This window comes from Marmota flaviventris, chromosome 4 (assembly GCF_047511675.1).
Source record: "Marmota flaviventris isolate mMarFla1 chromosome 4, mMarFla1.hap1, whole genome shotgun sequence".
NCBI classification, from domain to species: domain Eukaryota; kingdom Metazoa; phylum Chordata; class Mammalia; order Rodentia; family Sciuridae; genus Marmota; species Marmota flaviventris.
Genome location: NC_092501.1, coordinates 69,754,005 through 69,778,205, shown reverse-complemented (window position 1 = coordinate 69,778,205; position 24,201 = coordinate 69,754,005). Strand labels below are relative to the sequence as shown.

The 24,201-nt window shown below is 35.6% G+C and overlaps 1 protein-coding gene across 4 annotated transcripts in view; it reads right to left on the bottom strand.

Annotated features, from left to right (window-relative positions):
• The window catches only part of Rnls (renalase, FAD dependent amine oxidase), a 345,747-nt gene that overhangs the window by 75,928 nt on the left and 245,618 nt on the right, over positions 1–24,201 (bottom strand). For all 4 annotated transcript variants that reach the window (XR_011707328.1, XM_027949245.3, XM_071611247.1 and 1 more), the window contains one exon: positions 4,240–4,415. Coding sequence is in view for 3 of the 4 variants with exons in the window: in XM_027949245.3 (XP_027805046.1) it covers positions 4,240–4,415 (176 nt within the window). In the remaining variant the exon portion in view is untranslated. The remainder of the gene's footprint in view (positions 1–4,239; positions 4,416–24,201) is intronic.

Genomic DNA, 24,201 nt, shown 5'->3' with positions numbered 1-24,201 from the left:
TTAGATTACTTTCTAGACTCTCTGGAAAGGACTACAGCCCTGATAGCACCTTGCCTTTCCCCAGTGAGACTCGTTTCTGCCTTTGACTTCCCAAACTTAATAAATTTGTATTGTTTCAAGCCAGAAAATTTCTGGTAATTTGTTATAGCAACACTATGGAATGGTGGGGAGAAAAGGGCTGAGAGGCAAGTAGGCTGGCCTTGTCATTATTACCCATGAGAGCTCAAGGAAGCTACTTTATCTCTCTGAGATATTCATCACTGTAGTGGGTTCACATTATTAAATTTGTGACTACTTTTAAAAATCAATATATTATAAATAATTTATTTAGGATTTGCCAGTAAACATTTAAAATTTTGAATTTATTTACTTACTATTTTCATAATGATTTTTTATAAAAGAAGAGTACCACGGTTTGAATATGGTCTGTGTGTCCCCCAAAGGTTCATGCACTGGTAGGTTGGTCCTATCAGTGTGGCAATGCAAGAAATGATGGGATTTTTAAGAAATGGAGCTTGGTGGCAGTTGGTTGGTTTGTTGAGAGTGCTGTCCTCAGAAACAATTAAGGTAGTTCTTGTAGGATCCTGAGTTAGTTCTTGTGAGAATAAGTTGTAAGAGAGCCCCTCCCTACTCTGGCTTCCTGTCTCCCCATGTGATCTCTCCTTTTTGCATGTGCTCTTGCCATTGTGATGCCATCCACCATGAGATGACACAGCTAACAGGGCCCTCACCAGGGCCAGTGCCATGATCTTTGGACTTTCAGCTTCCAACACTGGGAGCTAATAAATCTATTTTGTTTTCAAGTTAGCTAGCTTCAGGCATTTGATTATAGTAATAGAAAATGTACTAATACAGGTAGTTTACAGCAAAATCAAGAGGAAGGTACAGAGATTTCTCATATACCCCTTTACACATTTATAGACACCCCTATTATCTCCCACTAAGTGGTACTTTTGATACAGTTGATGAAACTTCATGAACACAACGTTATTACCCTAAGTCCATAGTTTATGTTAAGGTTCATCTTTGGTGTTGTACATGCTCAAATGTATAATGACCTATATTCACCATTGTAGTATCAGAGGACTACCATAAACATCTTTGCTCTGCCTAGTCATTCCTCACTCCTCCCTTCTAATCCTTGACAACCACTGACCTTTTCACTGTTTCTATAGCTTTATCTTTTTCAGACTGTCATAAATAGTTGGTATCATATAATACGTAACTTTTCAGATTTGCTCATTTGACTCAGTAATATGCATTTAAACTTCCTCCATATCTTTTTATGGCTTGATAGCTCATTTATTTCTAGTGCTGAATAATATTCCATTGTACCACAGTTCATCCATTCATTCATTTACTGATGGACATTTTGATGCTTCTAAGTTTTGGCAATTATAAATAAAGCTGGTATGAACATCCACGTGCAGATTTTGTGTGAACATAAATCTCCAACTCCCTGGAATAAATAGGAAGGAGAGTGACTGCTAGTTCATGTAGTAAGAGTATATCTAGCTTTCTAAGAAATTATTAAACTGTCTTCTAAAGTCTGTACTTTATTGCATTCCCACCAGCAATGAATGGGAGCTACTATTGCTCCACATCCTCACCAGTATTTGATGCTGTCAGTGTTCTGGATTTTCACCATTCTAGGGTATAGTAGTTCATTGTCATAAGACTAATTTTGCTTTTGCTCATTTATTTATTTATTTTTGTACCAGGGGTTGAACTCAGTGGCACTCGAGCACTGAGTCATACCATAGCCCTATTTTATTTAGAGACAGGGTCTCCCTGCGTTGCGTAGCACCTTGCTTTTGCTGAGGTTGGCTTTGAACTTGGCGATCCTCCTGCCTCAGCCTCCTGAGCTGCTGGGATTACAGGCATGCACCATGGCACCTGGCCTACTTTTGACATTATATGCACATTATATATCACATCTTTAAATTGCTCTATTCTGGGCTTGGCATACTACATCATTGCTGTCCCTTTCCTTTCTTTTCTTTTCCCCACCTCCATAGTACTAGGATGCAGTGTAAACATCACAAAAGAAGAGAAGAGGGAAATAAAATAAAATTGATGGCAAGTTTCCAGCCTGAAATATCTGGGATGGGGAATCCACACCACCCAGCATTGCTTGGGTCAAGAGGCACCAGCTCTGTGTTCTATGGAAGCTTTCACAATGTGAGGGTGTGTAGGGCTCTGTCATTTGTATTTCAGAGATAGAGTGAAAAAGGAAGGAGGAGGAGTGTGGAGAACAGAAGAAACAAAACAGGGAGAGAGAAAAAAGGAAAGGAACACAAGGGGAGCCCTAAACTGGAAAAAAAAAATATGGGTGGACTTTCCCCTTTGAGGGCAGTGTATCTCTATTCCAAAAGGAGGAAAGATTAAAATGACCAGGTTGCTCATCTTTCTTTTTTGTCCTTTGTCCTGCATCACCCTGTATTAGAACATATTAATATACAACATACATGAATTGATTGCAAGTACTGAGAAGGGTTGGGACACATATATTTCTGTCAAATTCTTAAGGTTAAGATGTACCTTTGGAGAAATGCTTTCTTGAGAAGAGTAGCTGAAAACTAACTAGTTAAATGATATTAAATCTCTTGACCTTTAATTAATTATTCCTTTTTCTAAGGTGATGTAATATGCACATAAATTGTGTAAGATCTCTGCCACACAAAATAATGTCATGTCCTGTAGAACGATGCTCAAGATACTAGAGAAGTATATGTATAGTGGAAAATGCAAGCTTCTAAGTCTGAATGACAACTGGTTTCCTTTTAGATTTTGTAGCCAATGACTGAAGATTTGAAAATGTAGTGGAATAATTTCAACATCCAAATTGCAATAAAAATTATGGCTAGGGTTTGGATGTACATTGTGTTCAAAGAATATTTTATTAAATTTTGTGATATTGCACAACATTTTATGGCTAGAACAAATCTATTTTTATTAATACGTCAAATTTTTAGAAGTAAGTAGATTTTAAAAACCACGTTTTTCAGTTTATTAATAAATTATTTATGAGAAAGACACAAAAAGAAACCTCACAAACTATTGTTCTTTTAAAGGAATAGTTATAAATTGCAAATGACTTGGTGTGTAATATATCCAGCTTCAAATTATAACAAGATCATTTCCCTGACTTCGTTTTTCAAGCCAAGCTAAAATTGAGTTAAACATCATTTAAAGACATTAACTATTGAGATTTTTCAATGCTTTTAAAAGGAAAAAGCAAAGTCTTCTAAGTGACCATGACATGTTTAAGTAAATATTTTCCCCAAAGGTTCACTGTATAATTTAACTTGAGAAGATATGGATAAACACATAGACCTGCTGCAATATTTTAGGAAGTAATTTACCATTTCCTCTGATTTTGAAAAGCCCTTTAAATATACAAAATCTGCTGCAATTTCCCACAACACCGCTTTTTTCCAAAGGCTTCCCAGCTTGGATGACCAGAAGTGCTGGTAAGGCAGTCAGTCGATGGGCCAGAAATCTCAGGGAAAAAAATGGACAATTCACTGCATCTTTTCTCCATCTACCATTTGCTCTACTGACCCCCAAGTGACTTCACAACCAAGTTTACAGATCAAAAGACTTTTTCTATAAATACTCACAAACTTCTTCTATGCAGAGATTTTCCCAAATGTCAACATTTACTTAGTATAAAGAGCTTTAAGTTTGACCTGGTGGAGCAATCAGCAGGTTTATCTAACCCTGAAAAACAGTTCAAGTAACTGTTCTATGCAGGTACTCATCTTTCTCCCCTAAAGAGCTCTGCTGGCAGCAGTCAAAACCAAAGTAGGAACTTAATAAAAATGAAAATTGTGGTAGCAAAATATACTTACAAGGTTATTTTGACATATTGCAAAAATTTGGGAGGTTATAGTGGTTTCTATATAACCACAGTCCTGATTTAGAAAAACCCCAGAGAAGCAGCTGCATTTTGATATATAACCTGCTTTGCTTATGATAGGAATTTCAGGGTATACATTTTCTGATGTCAGAATTTGGACATAACATTGATAAAAACTGCATGCACCTCTTGTTGAGAAATATCAGGATGAGGAAACTTGAAGAATTTACACTTCTCTGTTAGGCAAACACACGGTTGCACCAAAGATTCTGTTGCTTATTTTTATACTAGAGAGTGGTGAAGGATAAAAAGTCAAGTCAGTTGTGCTGGACTCCTATGAAAATGATTGTGTTCATACCACTTGATTCTCTGATTACCTGTGAATGTCTCCATTTCAGGCATTTGGTAGCAACTGGCTGAGGCAAACCTGGCAAAATGTTTTCCAACTGCTGGAAGATTAACTCCTGCACATCCTCGATGCTATGCTCCAAGTATGTAACTCCAAAAGGGACAGTGGTGTGAATCACCAAGGAAGGCCCGATTTCTGATGACTCTGTAGTGTGAGAAGAACATAAAGATACACCTTAAAGTGGGTAACATGGGAGCATCTCTAGCAGTTCAATCTGGAGTTAAGAAATGATCATAATAACAGATAACAAATGAAGAAAAAATGAGAGTCCGATCTATGAAGCATAAATTAGGCTATTTCTGAAATTCAAAATCAAGCTTCTCTGAAGATGACAACAGATTGAAGGTATGCTTTGGAGACCAATTGTCAGGTCTTGCTGAAGAACTAGAAGGAAGGTAGGAAGAATCTTTAAGGCATATTATCTTTGGTACAGTTAATTTATTGGTATATTTGACTTCCCTCAACCACTATATTGCAAGCTCTTCAGGGCAGGTTCTAATTTTCTTTCTTTCTTTTCTTTTTCTCCTCCTCTTCTTCCAGCCTCGTGAGTTGCTGGGATTATAGGCGTTGGCTATAGCTCCCAGCCAGGGACACTTTTTTATACATAGTCTATATTCTTAAATTCTGGGAACAAAGTGGATATTTAGTAAATACTTACTCATTTTATGTTAAATAGATTGCAAAATATTTTGCTGAAATTATACAAATTCTAGAACAAATATCTTTAGTGCCTTTAGAAAGAAAGAAAGCTTTTTTCTAAAAACAGAATTGTCCTCACGATATCTTTATCTTTTAATAAGCAATATAAATAAAAGTGTGGTCCATTTACAACGGGGAACTTCTTCCTATTTTTGTTTGCCACTGAATTTGTTTTTGTTACACTTTCATAATTATAAGTAATGTGTGTCTGATTTATATCTTTCCCTCGTTAGTTGAACATAGGACAACTGAATAAAGTTTGAAGCCGAAAGCAACTTTGGACAAGTGAGGCATTAGGAAAAATAAGCTTGAAAAGAATGTTAACAAGTTTGTCTGTTATCGTTTGTTTAAATCATACAAAAGAGAAAGCTGGGGGAAAAAAGACTAGATTAAATACATGAAATATAATATGAAAGTTGGTGCTCTCCGTACTGAAAGAAGAGAATGTTAAAGTGGTTAAGACACTGACACTGTTGGCAAGATCTGAAAATTCTTTAATGTGGGATTCTAAAAGGTCATACCATTTAAACTATGTTTTTACAGTTTTACACAGGAAAAAAAAAAGGGCTGAAGGACATAAGCCACTTACTTATTTATGCCCACTTACTCTCTTTACATTCCAAAAGGTTTTATTTTCTTTTTGTAAAATGAGAATAAGTTTATACCAACCATGGAGGTCTATGGTGTGGATTGAATAACACAGTGCACATGAAATGTTCAGCACTGTTTCTGGCACAGAGAAGGTACTCTATAAGTGTGAGTTATGGGAATGCAAGCAATAGACTCAATCTAAGGGCAGTGTTCCCGAGATGGTGTGCAAGTATGAGTTGTACTTCATTTCTCCATTGCACTCGGCTCAGGGAACTCTGACTTACATGATTTACAGCAAAAGGGAAGAAAGTCCCAAGTCAAAAGGCTTCAAGCCTTTTGAAGGGCAGCAAGTGCTTTTAAACAACTTCACATGTATGAATCTGATGATATGAATAAAGAATCTGTGCAGTAAATGCCTGGTGAGACAGACTGTCCACTATTTCCACCTCAGTGTAGCTGGAACAACTCAAAGAAGAAACAGAGGAACCATCTCTTAGAACATTCAATGTTAACCCGTCAGTGCACTTTACTGGTGGCATGGAGAGGGAGGAACCCAACTGTGTAAAATCTCAAAATTTCAGAGAATACCACCACAGTGAGAAAGCCATTGCATATTGCCTCAGTGAATGTTTTTCATGGTACCAGTTAATAAGTTCAGGGAGGCTTGTTCACAATAAGAGGGTGTCAGTGTCATCCCTCTTCCATTGGTACCAAACCTTCCCAGAGACAGAAAATGCTACCTGGTCAATGTTCTGAAGCATTTGAACTAAGGTTCTGCTTGTTGTCTGTGGCAGGTTTCAAAGAGATATGAATGCCAGCTGTGTGCTGAGAATCAAGAGGCCGCACTGACCCAACCATTTGTTCTAGGGGAACTCATAAAGTCACTAATACCAGTGATGGGGCAATGCCAAGTTTCTCCCATTTACATTAGCCATCTACTCCTTGGAGAGCAAGTAAAAATGAAATTTAAGACTCTCAGTGAAACAGTTCTTGCATAACAATGAGAAAACAACCTGGTTTCTTGTTCTTGGAATTGGACAAAAAACTGTTTTTGAGATTATACATTAAAATTGAAATAGCTACAACCTAAAACAATCAGTATAAGGGAAAGTGTCCCCAACCCCCAAATTAAAGGGTATTTTTAGAAGTAAAAGTCAAAAAATACAAAGAGTCAATCAGAGTTTAAACATGACCAAAGTTTGGAAATGGAGAATTATAAAAAACCTCAAATATGTTAATGAGATTTAGAGCATAAATTTAGTAGAATCATCATTCCTTGGTCACTGGAAAGCCAATGGCACTATCTTTCTTTTTGTTCAGTTTAGCAAGAAAAGCACTTTGGTCTTGCAAATGCAAAGCTCATAGTAAGTTGACTATTAGTTCTACAGACATCAATGTCGGTAGAGTCAGAAGATACAAATTTGAACCCCTGCATGCTTAACAGCCTCATGGTCTTGAACTACTTCATCTCAGCCTTTACTTTCTTCCATCAATGAAAAAGAGAATCATACTTCTAACCTTATAAGGCTCTTATGAAGGGTAAATAGGTTAAGCCACATGAAAGCCTTTCTTCAAATATAAAGTGCTACATGAATGTAAGACATTCCTATATAATATTCTTTGTTTTGACTTCTAGGTTCTGACAAGGGTGACTTTTGAAAGGGGTAATGGGATTGAATCTCAAAAAGCATTTGATTATTATATCAACACCTCAGGAACAAGAGCAGACTATTTCTGGGCACAGGCACACACAGAAGCTTAGCTTTTCTTTTTTTAATTGTAGAAAAGCATAATGTATAACATAAAATTTTAACCCATTTTTAAGTGTATAGTTCTGTGACATTACATATAGTCACATTGTTCTGCAACCATTGCCACCATCAATCTCCAGAACTTTTCCATCTTCCCAAACTGAAACTCCAAATAGTGACTCTCTATTCTTCTCTTCTTCCAGCCCTGGCAACTGCCATTCTTTCTGCCTCTATGAATTGGACTAACCTACATCCCTCATGTAAGTGGAATCATACAATATCTGTCCTTTTGTAACTGGCTTCTTTCACTTAGCATATTGCATTCAAGGTTTATCCATGTTGAAGATGTAATAGCATGCCATTCCTTTTTATTGCCAAATAAAATTCTATAGTACACGTGTACCACATTTTGTTTATCATTCACCAGCTGATGGATACTTCTTTTGCCTCTTGCAAATAAAGCTGCAATGAATATCAGTGTACAAGTGTCTATTCAAGTTCTGCTTTCACTTCTTCAGGATGTATATCCAGAAGTATAAATGTTGGATCATATGGTAATTCTATCTTTAATTTTTTAAGGAATCACCATATTATTTCACAGTGGCTGCACCCTTTTACATTATTAGGAGTAATGTACAAGGGTTCCAATTTCTCTATGTCCTTGCCAACACTTGGTATTTTCTGCTTTTTTTTTTTTTAAATAATAACCATCCTAAATGTGAAATGGCCATTATTAATTTTAGTTTTCATCTACAATTTTGGGTGAGGTTCAGGACATTGAAATTGATAATACCAGCAGCCCTACAAGTATCTCCGGTATTATCATCCACTGTCAATATTGCACTAAAATAAAGAAGGCTGTCACATTAATTACAACCAAAAGCTATAGATGTCACCAACTCTCCAAATAGAAACTAAAATTATTTTGAAATGAGCAATCTAGCTTCCTCAGATCAGTTATTATATCAGTTATAATAATAAGTAGTAACAGACTAAATTTACTTAATCAAAGACAAAGATTGTTCTATTAAGTCAAAATAGTAACATTCAGCTACATGCTTCTTATAATAAAAGACATTTTTAAAGCAAATATTAACTCAGTTGTTTTGAGAAACAATGATCTTCTTGATGTTTGAAGATTTGTCTAATGGCTTCATGCACAATGAATTCCTACAAATGTGATGTGTATGCTTTAATAGAATTGTCTCGATGTTGAATTGATATTTTACATAAGTCTATCAGAACAATTTCATTAGTTATGTGATTTTCATCAACTAAATTCTTACAAATTTTGTCTGCTTGATCAGTTATTGGGAGAAATACTTCTTCTGATTAAGGTAAATTTGCCAATTTCTCCTTTTGAGTTTGAAAATTTTTGTTTCTATTGAAGTTGCATTACCAGTTTCCTGGTACTTGAACATTTAAACAATATGCTGTAAACCTTTTTACACTAGAAGTGTTTTTACTTTAAAGTTTATTTTTGCTTTGTGTTTGTCTGATTTTTTTTTCAATGTTGGTTTCTTTTTTTAAAAAATAAAAAATAATTTGTCTATTATTTATTTATTTTGATTATTCCATGTTAAGCCTGATTCCATTCTTCACCCCCCCACGAGTTTACAAAGAATGTTCATACAAGGCTGGGGTTGTGGCTCAGTGGCAGAGCACTTGCCTAGCATGTGTGAAGTATTGGGTTTGGTCCTCAGCACCACATAAAAATAAATAAATAAAATAAAGGCATTGTGTCTATCTATAACTAAAAATAAAAAATAAAAAAAGAATGTTCATACATTTCAGCATCCATATTGAATTTAAAGTCAAAAGTTAAAATCTTAATCCTTTTCCTAAATAATATTAGAACCTTAGAATACTTTTACTTGCTTTCCAGGAATATTTTACTTCTTTGGTTTTGTCTTATACAGTCATTGTCTGCTTATATTTATCTCCAGCTTCCTTCTTGGATATCAGATTCTTCTGCTAGGGTTTTCTCTTCCTTTGAGTATCTTCTTTTGAAATTCCTTCAATGAGGTTCTACATTGTTCTGTTCTGCAACCATCACTACCATCAATCTCTTTGTTTTTGTTTTCCTGCAAAAGTCTTCATTTCACCCTCAATTGTAAAGTATATATATATTGGTACATAACAATAGATTAAAAGCATATCCTACAGGACTGTAAAGCTGTGATTCCAATAGGTTAGCTTCTACCGTGGCTGCTGAGAAGTCAGTCCTTAATTTGACTACAGGTCCTCTGCAAGTCATTTTTATTTTATATTGGGCTGCTTTTATAATTTCCTTTTTGACTTTGGTGTTCTTTAGTTTTACTCAACATCTTGAAGTTTCAATTTCTTTTTGTTGACTTTTTTTTTTTAATACTTCCTTGAGTTTCCAGAATCTGAAGACTCAATTTTGTCACTGATTTTGGAAACTGTTCTGCTTTAGGTTCTCCTGATATTTCCTTTCTCCCACTTTCTCTATTTTCTTTTCATGGAAATCTAACTAGAGACCTTAGATGTCCTCATCTTGTCATTCTATGTCTCGATTTCTTTCTAATATTTGCTATCTCCATTCTAAATTCTTACGTGATATCTTCTGATGTATCTTTCAGTCCATCATTCTTCCTACATTTGTGTTTAATCTGATATTTAATTTATCCTTTGAATTTCAAATTAAGTTATTTCATTTTCATTTGCAGAAGTTTTATTTGGCTCTTTTTCAAATCTGCATGATCAATTTTGGCAGCTTCTTTCTCCCTAGCCATACTGTCAGTACTCTCCTTTATTTCTTTAAACATATTTAATATAGTTACTTTATATTGCATGCCTGGTTATTCCCAAAATTGCAGGCCTGTAAGGTTGATAAGGTTGATTATGGTTTTTGTTGTTAACTGTTGTTTTGGATGACTACTGCTCATGATCGGGTATTCCTTTGTGTGTTCTGTGAGATATCTATATTTTTATATCTATATCCAAATCTATGTGCTATATATGTGTTTGTATTTGTATATAAACTGACATATTTGTATTTTTTTTTCTGTTGTGACCTCAAGTTCCTAGGATTTTATCTGAGATATTCTTTGAGGCCTGAGTTTAAAGTATTCCTTTAGAGATTTGCTTTTGTTTCTGCCAGATGCCTTTGGGCAATACTGCCCATAACCCTTTAACTAGATGTACACAGCAAGCTGGCAGGATAGATTCTGGCAACAAATCTGCCTAAGGGTAGGTTTGTGGTTTAGCATCTTAACTGAGACACTCCCCCCACCCACACACAAACTTTTTGCTTGTTTTTTTTTCCCACTCCACTTAAAGACAGGCAAACATCCCCATTGTCTTCCTCTGCCAGACAGAATACACAAGACACAGAGAGGCTCTTTTAAAGTCAGAAAGGTATATAATCCACGCTATCAGCTTTTAAATCTTAAAAGAATAAATGCAATTTTTCTTGAAAATAAAATTTATCAAATCTGACTCAACCAAAAATAATCAGTGAAAACAACAACAACAACAAAAGGAAATTGAGAACACTAATTGAAACATTAATTAAACATTGAAACATTAATTAAAACAAAACAAAAACTTTGAGGACATGGTTGTTTTACCTGTGATTTTTTTCAAATTGTCAAGCTAATATAATGTACAAACACACATACCAAAATACAGCTCATCCTTCCGTTGCTTATAAAGAGAAAACCCATGATGTTCACAAACCATATTTATTTAAAAAATTCATCAATAACTGTTACTGGCAGCAGAGCTCAAGGACCCTTCCTGGATCCTGGGATGACTGTATTTGTCTGCCTGCCTGCCTAAGAAATGGATGAATGATAGAAAAAGGAAAAATGAACTTTATACAGTTTGATCAAACTGGGGAGAAGCAACTCTATCTTCCTTCAAATAAACCTTCTTTCCTTTGAATAAACTTATTTTCCTGCCAATTTGACTAAGTATTCATGGAGTGTGACAAGCAGTAAAGCCTAGCCTCTCATCTCCATGCAGTAACATGCCATTCAGATTTCCCAACAATTTATCTACCATAATATATCATGTTAATAGGTAAAAATCAAGTAAAACATGACTATCTGAATATACATCCAAAGGCATTCAGAAATATTTGCTATCAATTCACAAGGAAAAAAGAGATAATGTGAAAAAAGATGACTTCCTCAAAATGAGACAGAATATCTTTCTTTAGCTGATGGTTTTTATGGTACTTTACAATAAAATAATACAGATTTTTACAGTAAAAAAAGAAACAAACTAAAATTTTATTGACATTAGTGTTTACCATTGCTTTGGTTAATACAATAAGATAAAAATTTAAAAAAAGATTTTTAATTGTAAGGAGGAAGAAAGATGATTTGATTGGAAATAATAGTAGATCACATAAAAATTGATCCAATTAAAAATTTTGATATTAGATTGGTTTCTCTGTCAGTAGTAACTAGTAAGAAAAAATAATTCTTAATTAATTTTACAAGATTCTTTGAAATTTGACAAATGAGTCTAAAGGAAAAATACAATGAGAATATTTAAATTTTTTTTAAAAAATGAGTGAAGTCTTGCTTTGTTATATGTTTAAATACATTATACAGCTATAGCAATTAAAATAACCTGGTACTGTTAGATAATAATAGTCAGTGAATCAGAATAGTTATTGCTGAAAAATAATCCTAAACCATAATGAATATTAGGATAGGATGACAGGAACTTAAAGTAATGGGGAATGAATGTATTTTAATATTGTCTAGAGGATTGGATATACAGAAAAAAATTTACTTAGATATTCTTTTTATATTTCTGTGTCAAATTTCTCTCACCATTTATGATTTTCTACTTCTGTAATAATATGAGGAATGCATATTCTGAGGTCACACAGCATTCTGGACCCCAGATTTATTCTTATAACTTCACACTAAAAGCTCAAACTTATTAGGATACCCTCAGATCTTTTCCATGTGATAAATTTCATTTATGTCAGCATCTATCAAGGGACAATGGTTGGGTTCTCCAAAGCCAGCTCTAAATCCCATCTCTGACAGAGAAGAAGAGAATCAAAGAAATTTAAGGAATGGCAGACATTATAGTTTGCAGAATAACAGCACAAGATGGGTGAAAACACTTCTTCAACATAAAATCAATCAGAAGAGCATGTATGTGGGTGTCCCATGCCATGTGTGGTGACATGAGGTACATGATCGGCATCTCACGAGTTTACATCTTAGTGGTGAGGACAACATGCATGCAAAATAATTACAGAACCATTATCCACTAAATGGTGTAGCACTGACGATGTGTGCAGATGAAAACAGATCCATGTGAGCAGAAAAGGTTAAGAAACTGAGGACCACACAGTTTGTGGCAGTGGAGTTTGGTGGTAAATTTCCCTCTCCCCACTGCTCAACTAGCCTTGTCTTCTAGCCACCAGAGCTTTTGTTAACTACTTGGTACTTTTATATGGCTCAGGGGGCCAGCAGCAACTATAATGGAGAATAAGCCAATCACATCAGTGAATCCAACTAAAATCTAATTCTTGATGATGAGAAAATATAGCAAGGGAAAAGGAAGGGAGAAGGGAAACTAAGAAAGATAATATATTCCTGATGTCTCTCTCTCTCCCCCTCCTCACTTTTCTAGCAGAGCCAAGCCAAATAAGCACATAGCACTCTGCCTTTGGCATTCCACCTCCTTGGCAGCATGTCTGTTGTTCTTTGTGTCTACCGCTGGCTCAGAATCAGGAACTAGTCCACATTATTCAGAGGGACCACCTTCAGGGTTTATTTGCTTTTTAAACATCTCAACCCTAGTTCTTATATATAGGTTACAGAAGCCAAAATTCAGCTATGAGAGTCTTTCTTATATACATCCCGGGCAACTTCATTACCTCCAACCTTACTTTCTGCATGGACTTTTGAAGTAAGTACTTACATTGATTCAACAAAATTTTATTGTTTTTTTGGGGGGGCTACTGGTGATTAAACTCAGGGGGGCTAGACCACTGAGCCACATCCCCAGTTCTGCTTTATATTTTATTTAGAGACAGGGTCTCAATGGGTTGTGTAGCCCTTGCCGTTGCCGAGGCTGGCTTCTAACTTGTGATCCTCCTGTCTCAGCCTCCCAAGCCACTGGGATTGCAGGCACCTCACCCAGCAGGCACAGTTTTATGGTTTTAACTGGAAAATATAGTTCCGAAAGTACATACTTCTGAAATGTTAGCATGGACCAGACACAGAGAAAAGATGGTTCTACAGTCCTCCTCTTTATTTATTTCAGTTTTGAGGAGAAATACTTCTTTAATTTTTTCCATATTGCTTCCTGAAGGTATAGAACTATATTAATTGATAATAGCAGTTACTTTAGATGTCCAATTAACTGTTGAAGAGGTACAAATGAATAGCATCATTTGGGAGATGAAGGTAATAATATTGAAAGAAGTGGCCAAAGAAGGTATAGACCTGAGAAAGATTTGGAAAGATAAATGAATGGGGAAATTATATTTTTGTCAGCAATTAGATACCAAAATTACAGGACAACTCCCTACTTCCCTTCTTAAAGGTAAAATATCTATTAAAAAGAGAAATGAAAGGGGTGAAATGACACTCTTTGAAATGACAGAAAACAGAATTCAAGTTAGTAGTGTCTTTTTTCCCCTTTTCTGTAGAAAGTACCTAAATCCTACTAGGAAACTATGATGTACTGCAAGAGATGTTCAGAAAATTCTGGATTGCTATTTTTGCATCCTAAAAAGAAAGATATACCTCCTTTAGCATGAGTAGTTCAGGTCCTTTCCTCCATTCAGTCCAGCTTTGGAGGGATGTCATTTGGGCTTTGGATTTTTAGTTAAAAATTCTGCCTACTCCCTGGTCAAGTGACTTTAGTCCAAGACAGTGTCTCCCAGGGAATGTTTCATGATGCATTAATAGTAATTGGGTAAAGGCTTGGATTATAGCTCAGTGGAAGAGCACTTGCCTAGCACGTGTGAGGCCCTGGGTTCAATTCTCAGCACCGCAAAACAATAAATAAATACATAAAATAAAAGGTATTGTGTCCATTTACAACTTAAAAAAAATTTTAAAAATAGTAACTGGGTAAAACAACAGCAAAAAATTCACTTGGAAAAATATAGTTTCTTTTTTTTTTCTTTCTTTTTTTTTTTTTTTTTAAATTCAGTGCCAAGGACCAAACTCAAGGCCTTTTGCTTGCTAGGCAAGTACTCTGCCACTGAGCTAAGTCCCCAACCCATGGACAAACATATTTTTGAAGTGCCCACTTCAAGCAAAATTAAATAGGATTTCTCAAAATTCTTAATATGACTATATTATAGTGTGATTCTTTAAAGGAATGAAAATATGAAATAATTTTTGGCGTTTTTAAACTACTTTTCTCCAATGACAAAAAGTATGGTTAAAAAAAATAAGGTTATGCAAACATGACAAAGGGGTAAACAGTGAAAAATGAAAGTAATGCTTCCTGTCTCAGCCCCACTCTCCACTCTCTCTTCACAGGTGGTCAAGATTTCTGAGATATTCTTTCAGAAATTTTCTCCATATGAGCCTGATTATTTACTTCCTTCTTTAAAATGGAAATAAAACCTTACTATATCTTTTGTTCTTTAACTTACTTTTGTTCATTTAATATATCATGGGTAACTTTTATCAGTTCCTTGCATCTACCTAATTTAATAGTATAGTATCACCATAGTTTACTAGTTGATCTTCCAAAGCTGGACATTTCATCCCCTACCTCCAACTTTGCTGCTAAGACAAACAATACTGCAATGAACACGTTTATCTGCTGCAGTATTAGGAGGTGGGGCCTTTGTGGTTGACTAGGTTATGGGGACAAAGCCCTTGAGTGGGATCTGTGCCCTTATAAAAGAAAGCTGTGTGGCTTGTTTCTCTCTCTTGCCATGTGAGAACAGGGAGAGAGAGGTGCCATCTTTGAAGGAAAAAGTGAACCCATGTCCTACATGGCATCTGCCTGTGCCTTGATCTTTGACTTACCAGCCTCCGGAACAGTGAGTAATAAAATTTTTTGTTTATAAATTAGAGTGCCCAAACAGACTAAGACAATTTATAGAAACTATCTGTAGTATATGTTCCTAGAAATAAAATCACCAAGTCAAAAAGTAGGCATGTTTAAAGATATTTTAGATATCACTAAACGGCCCTCAAAATTACATATCCTCCAATACCAGAGTTCTTATTTCTCTATACTTTTACCAACTCTGGTAATTTCTGCTAATCTTGTAGGTTAAAATGCATCGTGTCTTTAGTTTTCTGTTAGTTACTAATAAGTGTGGCATTTTCACATACAAAACTAATTTGTATACTTTTCCCCATATAGCTGCCTTTTTCTTGTCTTTCTGGTGACAATAGTGCCAACCTCAGGATTATTGTGCAGATTAAATCCATGTAAAATGAGAAGTTCAGGGTTTGGCACACAAGAAAAAGCTCATCAAGTGCTATTTAGAAAACCTATCTATCAAGCATGACTCACTTCATTTCAGGAAATTAGAGTTACTGAAGTTTTATTGTACTTCCCTTCATTGATGGGAAATCTAAATCTCAGAAAATGTGGCATATCCGAGGAAGGTGCTCCCTAGACTCACGTTTATCACATTGTATAAAATTTATTTTGTCATGTTGTATAAAATTGTCTATTTGTCTATTGTCTCTCCAGATTGAGAGGTATCTGAATTTATGAATCATGTCTTGTTTTACATTTCTTTCCTCCTTTCCTTTTCTCTCTCTCTTTCTTCTTCCTTTTTCTTGAAATCACGATTTCATTGAGTTGAAGGCATTTTAGCCATGGGGAATTAATACAATTTGAATCTACCCACAGCTCCATCGAGTCTAAGGCTGATGACATCCAATTTCTTTCTACAAAATCTGTGATTTTTCTCTTTAGTTTCAAGTTCATTAAGCCCACATCTCTTGTCCTGAAAGGGAGGAAGTGTAACCTTGTTAACCACAACTAAGTGTATTTAGTTAATTAACAAATTAATTAATCCGGGTACTACTGTGGTAAAATTTTTAACAGTTCACAGTAAATATAGTCTTCACAATCATTTTCAAACTCTAAAATTGATATGAAGTGTGAAAATATGAAAAATATTTCTGTAAAACTCTTCTCTATCACATTTAGTAGTGAATCTTTTTTTTTAATATTTATTTTTTAGTTGTAGTTGGACACAATACCTTATTTTATTTATTCATTTATTTTTATGTGGTGCTGTGGATTGAACCCAGGGCCTCTCAAGTGCTAGGTGAACCCTCTACTGCTAAGCCACAATCCCAGCCCCAGCAGTGAATCTTATTTACAGCATCGGAACACAAGCTTCCATAATGAAGAATACGGTAGAAATCTGGCAAACGCACCCTTTTGACTTGAGCTTTCTTTTCTTATACATTTCAGATACTCTGCCCCTGAGCTGTTTCTAAATGTAGGCCCCAAATTATATATTCCTTACTTAAGGGTGGTAGAGACCTACCTACCCCATTAGATATGCTACTTCATCAGGCAAAAACACACTTATGAAAAATAGCAAGCAGGAGGAATGTTGTAGTAATGCAGGTTGAGTTTGTTCAACACAACTTCATCTTGAACTTGGAAGTAAAAGATCCCTGTGCCACAGTGATCCCTTACTTCAAACCCTCACTGTGGGTTGATTCTTAGCAGTAAAAAGAAAGTGACTTGAAAACACCAGTTCCCTATAAAGCAAGAATGATTGTAATCAGTGCTTTTTTTTAACTATTAAGTTTTAGAAATGCTGTTTTCTATTTCTTTTTTTTTTTAATTAATTTTTAAAAATTTATATATGACAGCAGAATGCATTACAATTCTTATTATACACTGTTTTCTATTTCTAACACCTACTTCGGGCCCTGGCAAATAGTAAGCAGCCAACACTTATTGAATACATGGATGAAAGCACTAAAGAATATGGGCAGATAGATAAAGCAAGCCTTCCCCTATCTACTGAATAAACAAGACAGGATCAGCAGCACTGGGCAAAGCAAAGGCACAGTAGAATCTGACAGCACTGAATGCTCACCGCTGAACAATTACAGCTCGGGTTCCACATGCGTCCCTAAGAAACATTTCTGCCACTAAGTTGGAAAGACTAGTTTTTTAAAAACTAACACACCTATTAGTTTCTTCTCTTCTTTTGGACTTGTTTATTCTAGGCCTGTGAGTACTAATGGATTTGAGGATGTATGCATTTACCATTTTAAATAAAGTCCAGGGGAGGAAGTTTTAAAACTAATATACATGTATATTTGTAATCCTTGTTATTTGAAGCTACATATGTTTGGAAATCTTATGTTTAACAAGACACAGACATCCTCTAAACAACTCCATATAAGATAACCGTTCTGATAGACATTCAGTTAAGTGTAAACAAGTGTGAAAACCCCACACGATGAATTGAAAATAAAAATGAGAACTCCTCTAAAGTTCATACTTCCAACTTCAGAATATGTTTTCCCATAATTCTAGTATATGTAGATGAATACAAATTTAGGGAATGATCTTCCAGTAAATAATGGAAAATTGTGTATTCTGTTTTCTCCAGCCAGCTGTGAGTGATGACATTCACCAGTAACCCAAACTACCTAAATAATACATATGTTTATTTCCATAATACCTGTGAGTGCTGGATAGAAGTTGTGGCCAGGGATCAGGAGGGCGGCAGTAGAAGCTCTCTGGCCAGAGAGGATAATTTCCTAGGGATGTCAGTATCATCACAAACCCTGAGGGTGGAGTAGATGTAAGATGCAGGTATTCATCCCCATTTTCTCAGTAAATAAGACTTCATAATAGACCAGGTGATAAATGGAAATGGCCCACTTACTAATGGTAAAGGTTGACAGCATGACTGAGCCTGGAAGTGGGGGCAAGGAGCTCTCCTAGTTTTAAGGACAAAACACCACACATTGCTCACACATAGTCATTTTAATATATCATCTCCTCATAGTTTGGCTTTGTGTTTCATGAGAGGGCTTGAAATTGTTCCTAAATGATGAAGGTCTTTTGACTACTTAGAAGGATTATGTGGGAGAATGTCTACGTGGCCAGTATCACGTGCTCCATATCCACTGGATCTTCTGTGACAATAATATACCAATTTGCGAGGACTGGGGGAGTCACCCTTCTACTTTCAGCCTTGCTAAAAGTGGCCTGGATTAAATTGATTAGTTAATCAATTTCTCCTGACTACAATAATTGTTTCAGCAATGTGTACGTAACTCAAGTTATGCCAATAAAGTCACTAATATTCAACCCCAGGGTTAGTGGTGAGCTTTTGCCAAAGTGTACTCTTTTTTGTCAGCCCCTGAGCTACAATGCTTAATACAGGTAGCGTATTAACACAGGTGTCACCATGAATGAATCCAGTCAGCAGAAGTCACAGTCAAAAAATGGACAGAAGCTAAGTTTTCATGTTCTCAATTAAATCTCCCCAGACTTGCCTATAATTTTACTTCTGGATGTTTAAGTAACAGTACCAATAAACTCTCCTTGTTTTTTCCATTAAACCATTTGAGTGGGGTTTTATGTTGCTTGCAACCTAAACTATCCTAAATGTGAAGCCTCTAATATTATGTAAGCATATGTGTGATTATTCCTATAAATATCAGTTTCCTTTCTTTTTTCTTCCCCTCTTCACATTTGCCCTCTTACTTTAAGATCCCTTTTCAGTTCTAACTTTCTAGGATTGTAAAAAGGAGTTCCAGTTGTCAAAGACAATTTGGAATGAAGGAAAGTTCATCTTTTCTCTAACTACTCCATGATGTTACGAGTAGAGAAGTTCATGGTCCTCAAAGAGGAGATTGAAACTAAGGGTCCCTGAGGATGGAAACACTTCCTTTCATTTGAGTTTCCTCTATGTTTGAGCTTGCCCTGGATATTAGGCATTAAGTTCCACCTCACTTTTGAGGTTAAATATGGTAAGTTATTTTATAGTATGGTGAGCAAAGGTACTAACTATATTGTTTAAGAATGCCTTGGTATAATTTTAGTTCTGTTACTACTTAGAATACTCTTGACCTACCATAGATACTCCATTCATGTACTGAAATGGATAAATGATTCACAAATGTCATAGCTCTGTGGAAAGCTGTGTGTAACCAACAATAGCTAAATTAGTATATCTAAAATTGGAAATTGTTAACCTTTTAAAGATATATTAAGGTATATTCAAGTTTACTACTAGGATAACATCATTCTTGCTCACATGTATTCAGATAAAAGTGGTCTTGAGGATAAGAAGATGTAGGGCCTTTGGGATTCCTAATAACTTGAGTTCTTCATGAACTATTCCATGAATCACCTATAATGTCATCGTTAGAAGATTTATAAGGTCCTTCCTTTTCCAGTTTCTCAATGGTAGGTCTGGGATGAGAGCAGAGTAGGAGGGCAATGGTAGAGGCATGCTGAGAATTTGATGAAACTTAATCTGGGAAAACGGGTAAGGGGGACAAATGAAGTTTGAAATAACACATTTGGTGCTATAATCTAATTTTTAGGGAATGAATTTTAAAAGTCACTGTTGCTTTCATCATAAAAATGAATGAAAATACAGACTGGGGAGGAATACAAAAGAGCCAGGTATCAATCTATCTCAATGTGCTATAGGGTAGGTGGTAGGGCAAGAAATAACAGTCCCTGAGGAGTTTTTATGAGGATCTTCAGGACAGAGATTTTCACTTCTGTCAAAAAAGCATGTACTGGAGACAAACAAAGCTCAGGCTGATGTGTCATGGTTCTACTTAATTTCTCTAAGCTTTACTTATCTTGTCTAAAAATGAGGATAGTAGTTACCTCAAAGGGTAGTTGTAAGCATATAAAGCACTTAGCACAGTGCCTAGCTCACAGTGACCAGTTTAACAAGAATATGGTTATGGAGTTTTAAAGTTGAGCAAAATTGTTCTAATTTTTAATTTCATTTCTTCATACTTTTGAAACACCTGACATTAGCTGTCCTAAGTTTAGCATGAAGACATTTCTTTTTGGTTTTGATAGAGAAATAAGTTTTAATAGAGGATAAATATATTTTCTTATTTGCAATTTGAGAAATGATTAGCACTCACTCATGATGGAGTCTGTCCCCCTCCACTGTTGTCTTTGTTTGCATGGGCAGGAAGTAGATCAGGCTTTGGGAACCAGATTCTTGCCAGGAGAAGACCTTAAAGGCCCGTTACATATGTGAAGAGGAGAAACCTCAGGATAATGATTCCAAATTGGAGGATTGTTTCTGACCTTTTTGATTGAGCAGATAGGGTCTCAGTTTTCCCTTTAAAAGGAGGTACATTTTTATATTTCTATAACTCAAAGATTACTATAAACTGAACTAGGATTACTGACCAGGTAAAAAGACATTTAGATACCAGCACTTTCACTCTGCAAATATTCTATTGCAAAGAATTTTAAAAATACATATCCTCAAAAATTTGCAGAACTAAGTAACAGCAGGGAAAAATAGAACATCAGACATATCATTGTTGAGATTTTGCTTATTAGGAATCCAAACTTTTTTTTTTAATCATTTTGTAGGGATAGGTTTTAATACTCTCTGTTGAATATAAGCCTATGAAAGCAAGAATCTTGACTGTCTTATTCACCTAAACTCTGGTTCATACCTAGAGTGAAATAAATATTCATTGACTACAATTGATAAATTCATTATGTGAACATAAATAATTTGGGGGGGGGAGGGAAGAACATATATCTATTTCTTTTTTGTAAAGATTATTTCCCTAATAGCTAATTTTTGGATTCTGATCTTTTTGGGTGTGAGTAAGGGAGATGATTGAACTCAGGGGCACTCAACCACTGAACCACATCCCCAGCCCTATTTTGTATTTTATTTAGAGACAGGGTGTCACTGAGTTGCTTAGTGACTTGCTTTTGCTGAGACTGGATTTGAACTCCTCCTGCCTCAGCCTCCTGAACTGCTGGAATTACAGGCGTGTGCCATTGAGCCCAGCCCAGATCTTTAAATTTAAAAAAGAAATGTGCCATACAGTTCTTTACAAATGACCAAGTCTTATGGAGTATATACTAAAATCATAGTCATAACATGAAATTTTAAAATGAGCCTTTTGCTCTCCTATACATTGAAGGTTTTTGTAAAAAAAGAGTCTGAGGGAAGCATGAGAATAATTCACTAATAATCACTACCAAGTGAGATACAAGCATGTAAGTGATATAATTTAAAATTTAAGCTTTTTAAAATTATTAAAATATATACTCCATAGTATGCCAACCCATAGAGTTTATATAGTACCTTCCCACAGCAGGTTTTTTTTTTTTTAATATTGGGAAATAAGTTTGGATTAGTTTTTTGTATTCTCTGGCAGAGATAGTTCATACTCAACAAATATTCCATGCGCTACCTGAGAATTCCCAGTCTACTTAGCAGTAATGTTGGAGCCATGTAACCAGCTTTGGTCAGTGGACTACGAAGGGAAGTGAAATATGTATCACATCAGGGCCAAGGATGTTGAGTGGCTGTGCTTCCCCCATTTTTTTCTTACCCCATGCTGACCTTTGGGCTCATATTCCAGATGGCAGAACTGCTAGCTGAAGCACAGCTGCCCAACCTGAATCTTACTGTGTTGGCCACAGTGTGTCAACCCTTGGTAGCATTAAGATTTGGGGGTTGTATCTATTAATTACCCCAACTAGTTCATATTCCTTATTTCAGATTACTTGGGAATAATGAACTTCAAGGAAAGCAGCTCATATTTCAGACCTGAGATACCCAAATTATTATCTTTTGTTTTCCTGTTTCATGTTTTCATCAGATCTCATTAACTCATTATTCACTTAATAAATATTTTATTGAGAAATTACTATGTTAGGCCTTGTGCAAAGTGCTGGAGATATAAGCATGAACAAAGTGAATTCAATTTATCTATTAATGGAACTTACCATTTAAAGGTGAAATAGACATTAAACAAATGATCACATGAAATCAATGTATAGTTACTGAAAATTAAAATATAGGATGTTATAAAATATGAGTATAACAGGAAAACCTAAAGAGATGGGGAATTCAGAAATGGCCTCTGTAGAAGTGACCTTTAAACTGAGATAGTCTAGGCAGAAAAAAAAACATAATGGACACAGGTCTTGAAATGTGCAAAACTCTGACCTGGTAAAAAAGAGATCTGTGACTGGAGAGTTGGTAAGCTAAGGAGTGAGGAGCTAGTAGAAGGGCCTATGCTAGATCAGGGTTCATAAACCATGGTCTTTATGCCAAATCTGGCCTGCCACTTGTGTTTGTAAATAAAGTTTTATTGGAACACAACCATGCTCATCCCTTTATATGACATGCATAGCTTTTGTTACATCAGTACATCTGAGTAGTTGCTACTGACTATATGGCTCACAAAGTATTTACTATCTGGCCTTTATAGAAAAAGTTTTCTGACTCCTGTGCTATGTCACTCAGTACCTTGTAAACCATGTTAAGGATTTGAGATTTAATCCTATGTGCAAAGGGGAGGCATTAAAGGGCTTTGAACAGGAAAGCAAGTGACATGAACAGATGTGGGCTTTAAGACCATCCGGTTATGTGAAGAATGAACTGAACTGGAGAGGGTAAATGTGGGGAGGCCAGTTAAGACAAGACCGTGCCTTAGTAGTAACAGTGGCAATGAAGCGAAGTGAGTTCAAAGGCTATTTTGGAAGCAATATGATTTGGTTACATATTGGTCATTGAGGTGAAGAAGAGGAAGAAACCAGATGATTCCTTTAAGAGTGAGGAGATTGGTGGCTCCATCTTCAAAAACAGAGAAGACTGGAAGAGGAATAAGTCCAGAATTGCAAAGGCAGGCAATAAAGAATCAGTGCAGAACATGTTAAATTTATTTATATATATATATATATATATATATATATATATATATATATATATATATATATGAGAAGAGAGAGAGAGAGAGAGAGAGAGAGAGAGAGAGAGAGAGAGAGAGAGAGAGAACTCTCACAGAACTGGAATAATCTTTTCTTTTCTTTCTTTTTTTTTTTTCTCCTGGCATTCATTCCTCTAAAAATTCCACAAATTCTGTCCATTTAAAGAAAAGGCCACATTTAGTGGGCAGCCTATATTTCAGAATCTGTTTGAGAGAATTTTTTCTAACCCTCCCTTTGGCTAAGACCTCCCAAGCTTTATGAAAACATCTATTTATTCTGGGACACAAGGAGATTTTCAGCCTGTTGCAGCTTTTATTTGCACTGCCAAAAAGAAAAACGGAAGGGTTTCAATGGTTCTTTAATTGGGCTTTACTCAGGTCCCTAGAGCAGAGGATTTGTCCTAACTCAGATTTGGTTCTAGTCTTTTTCAGCAGTTCTCCTTCCACAATGTGTAAAAAAGGCCTGGTTTTCTATGATGACAGTCCACTAAAATGCTCCACTTTCTCAGTGCTCACCAGCAATATGCAGCCATCCTTATTAAATATGGTTATTCTGTGTACTCAGCAGCATGCCCTATGTGGGTTTTGTGTGTTAAGTGGTATTATGATTGGACTGCTTTCCTGAATTGGGCAAGGTTTTCCCCTTGAGCCAGCATACTGGCTTGCCTCTAAGGATATCACTTGATCACTGTAGTTGTGTCACTGGGCTCAGTTTTAGATTTGTAATTGTTCGAAAAGATACTGTGAATGGATGAATTATATCTCTGGGCTGGAGGATTTGACCTAAAGCTTTACACTAGTTCATTTGGTTCACTAAAGAGAAGCTTTTGCCTTGATATTATAAAATGCCGAATTAAAAAAAAAAATTGAAACAAATCAGATGGTGAAATTTTCATTTATGTTTGTGTCAAAACATTTGTGTCCTTTTGTGGAGGAAATCGACTGGGTTACTGTGGACATTCTTATCTCCTTTCC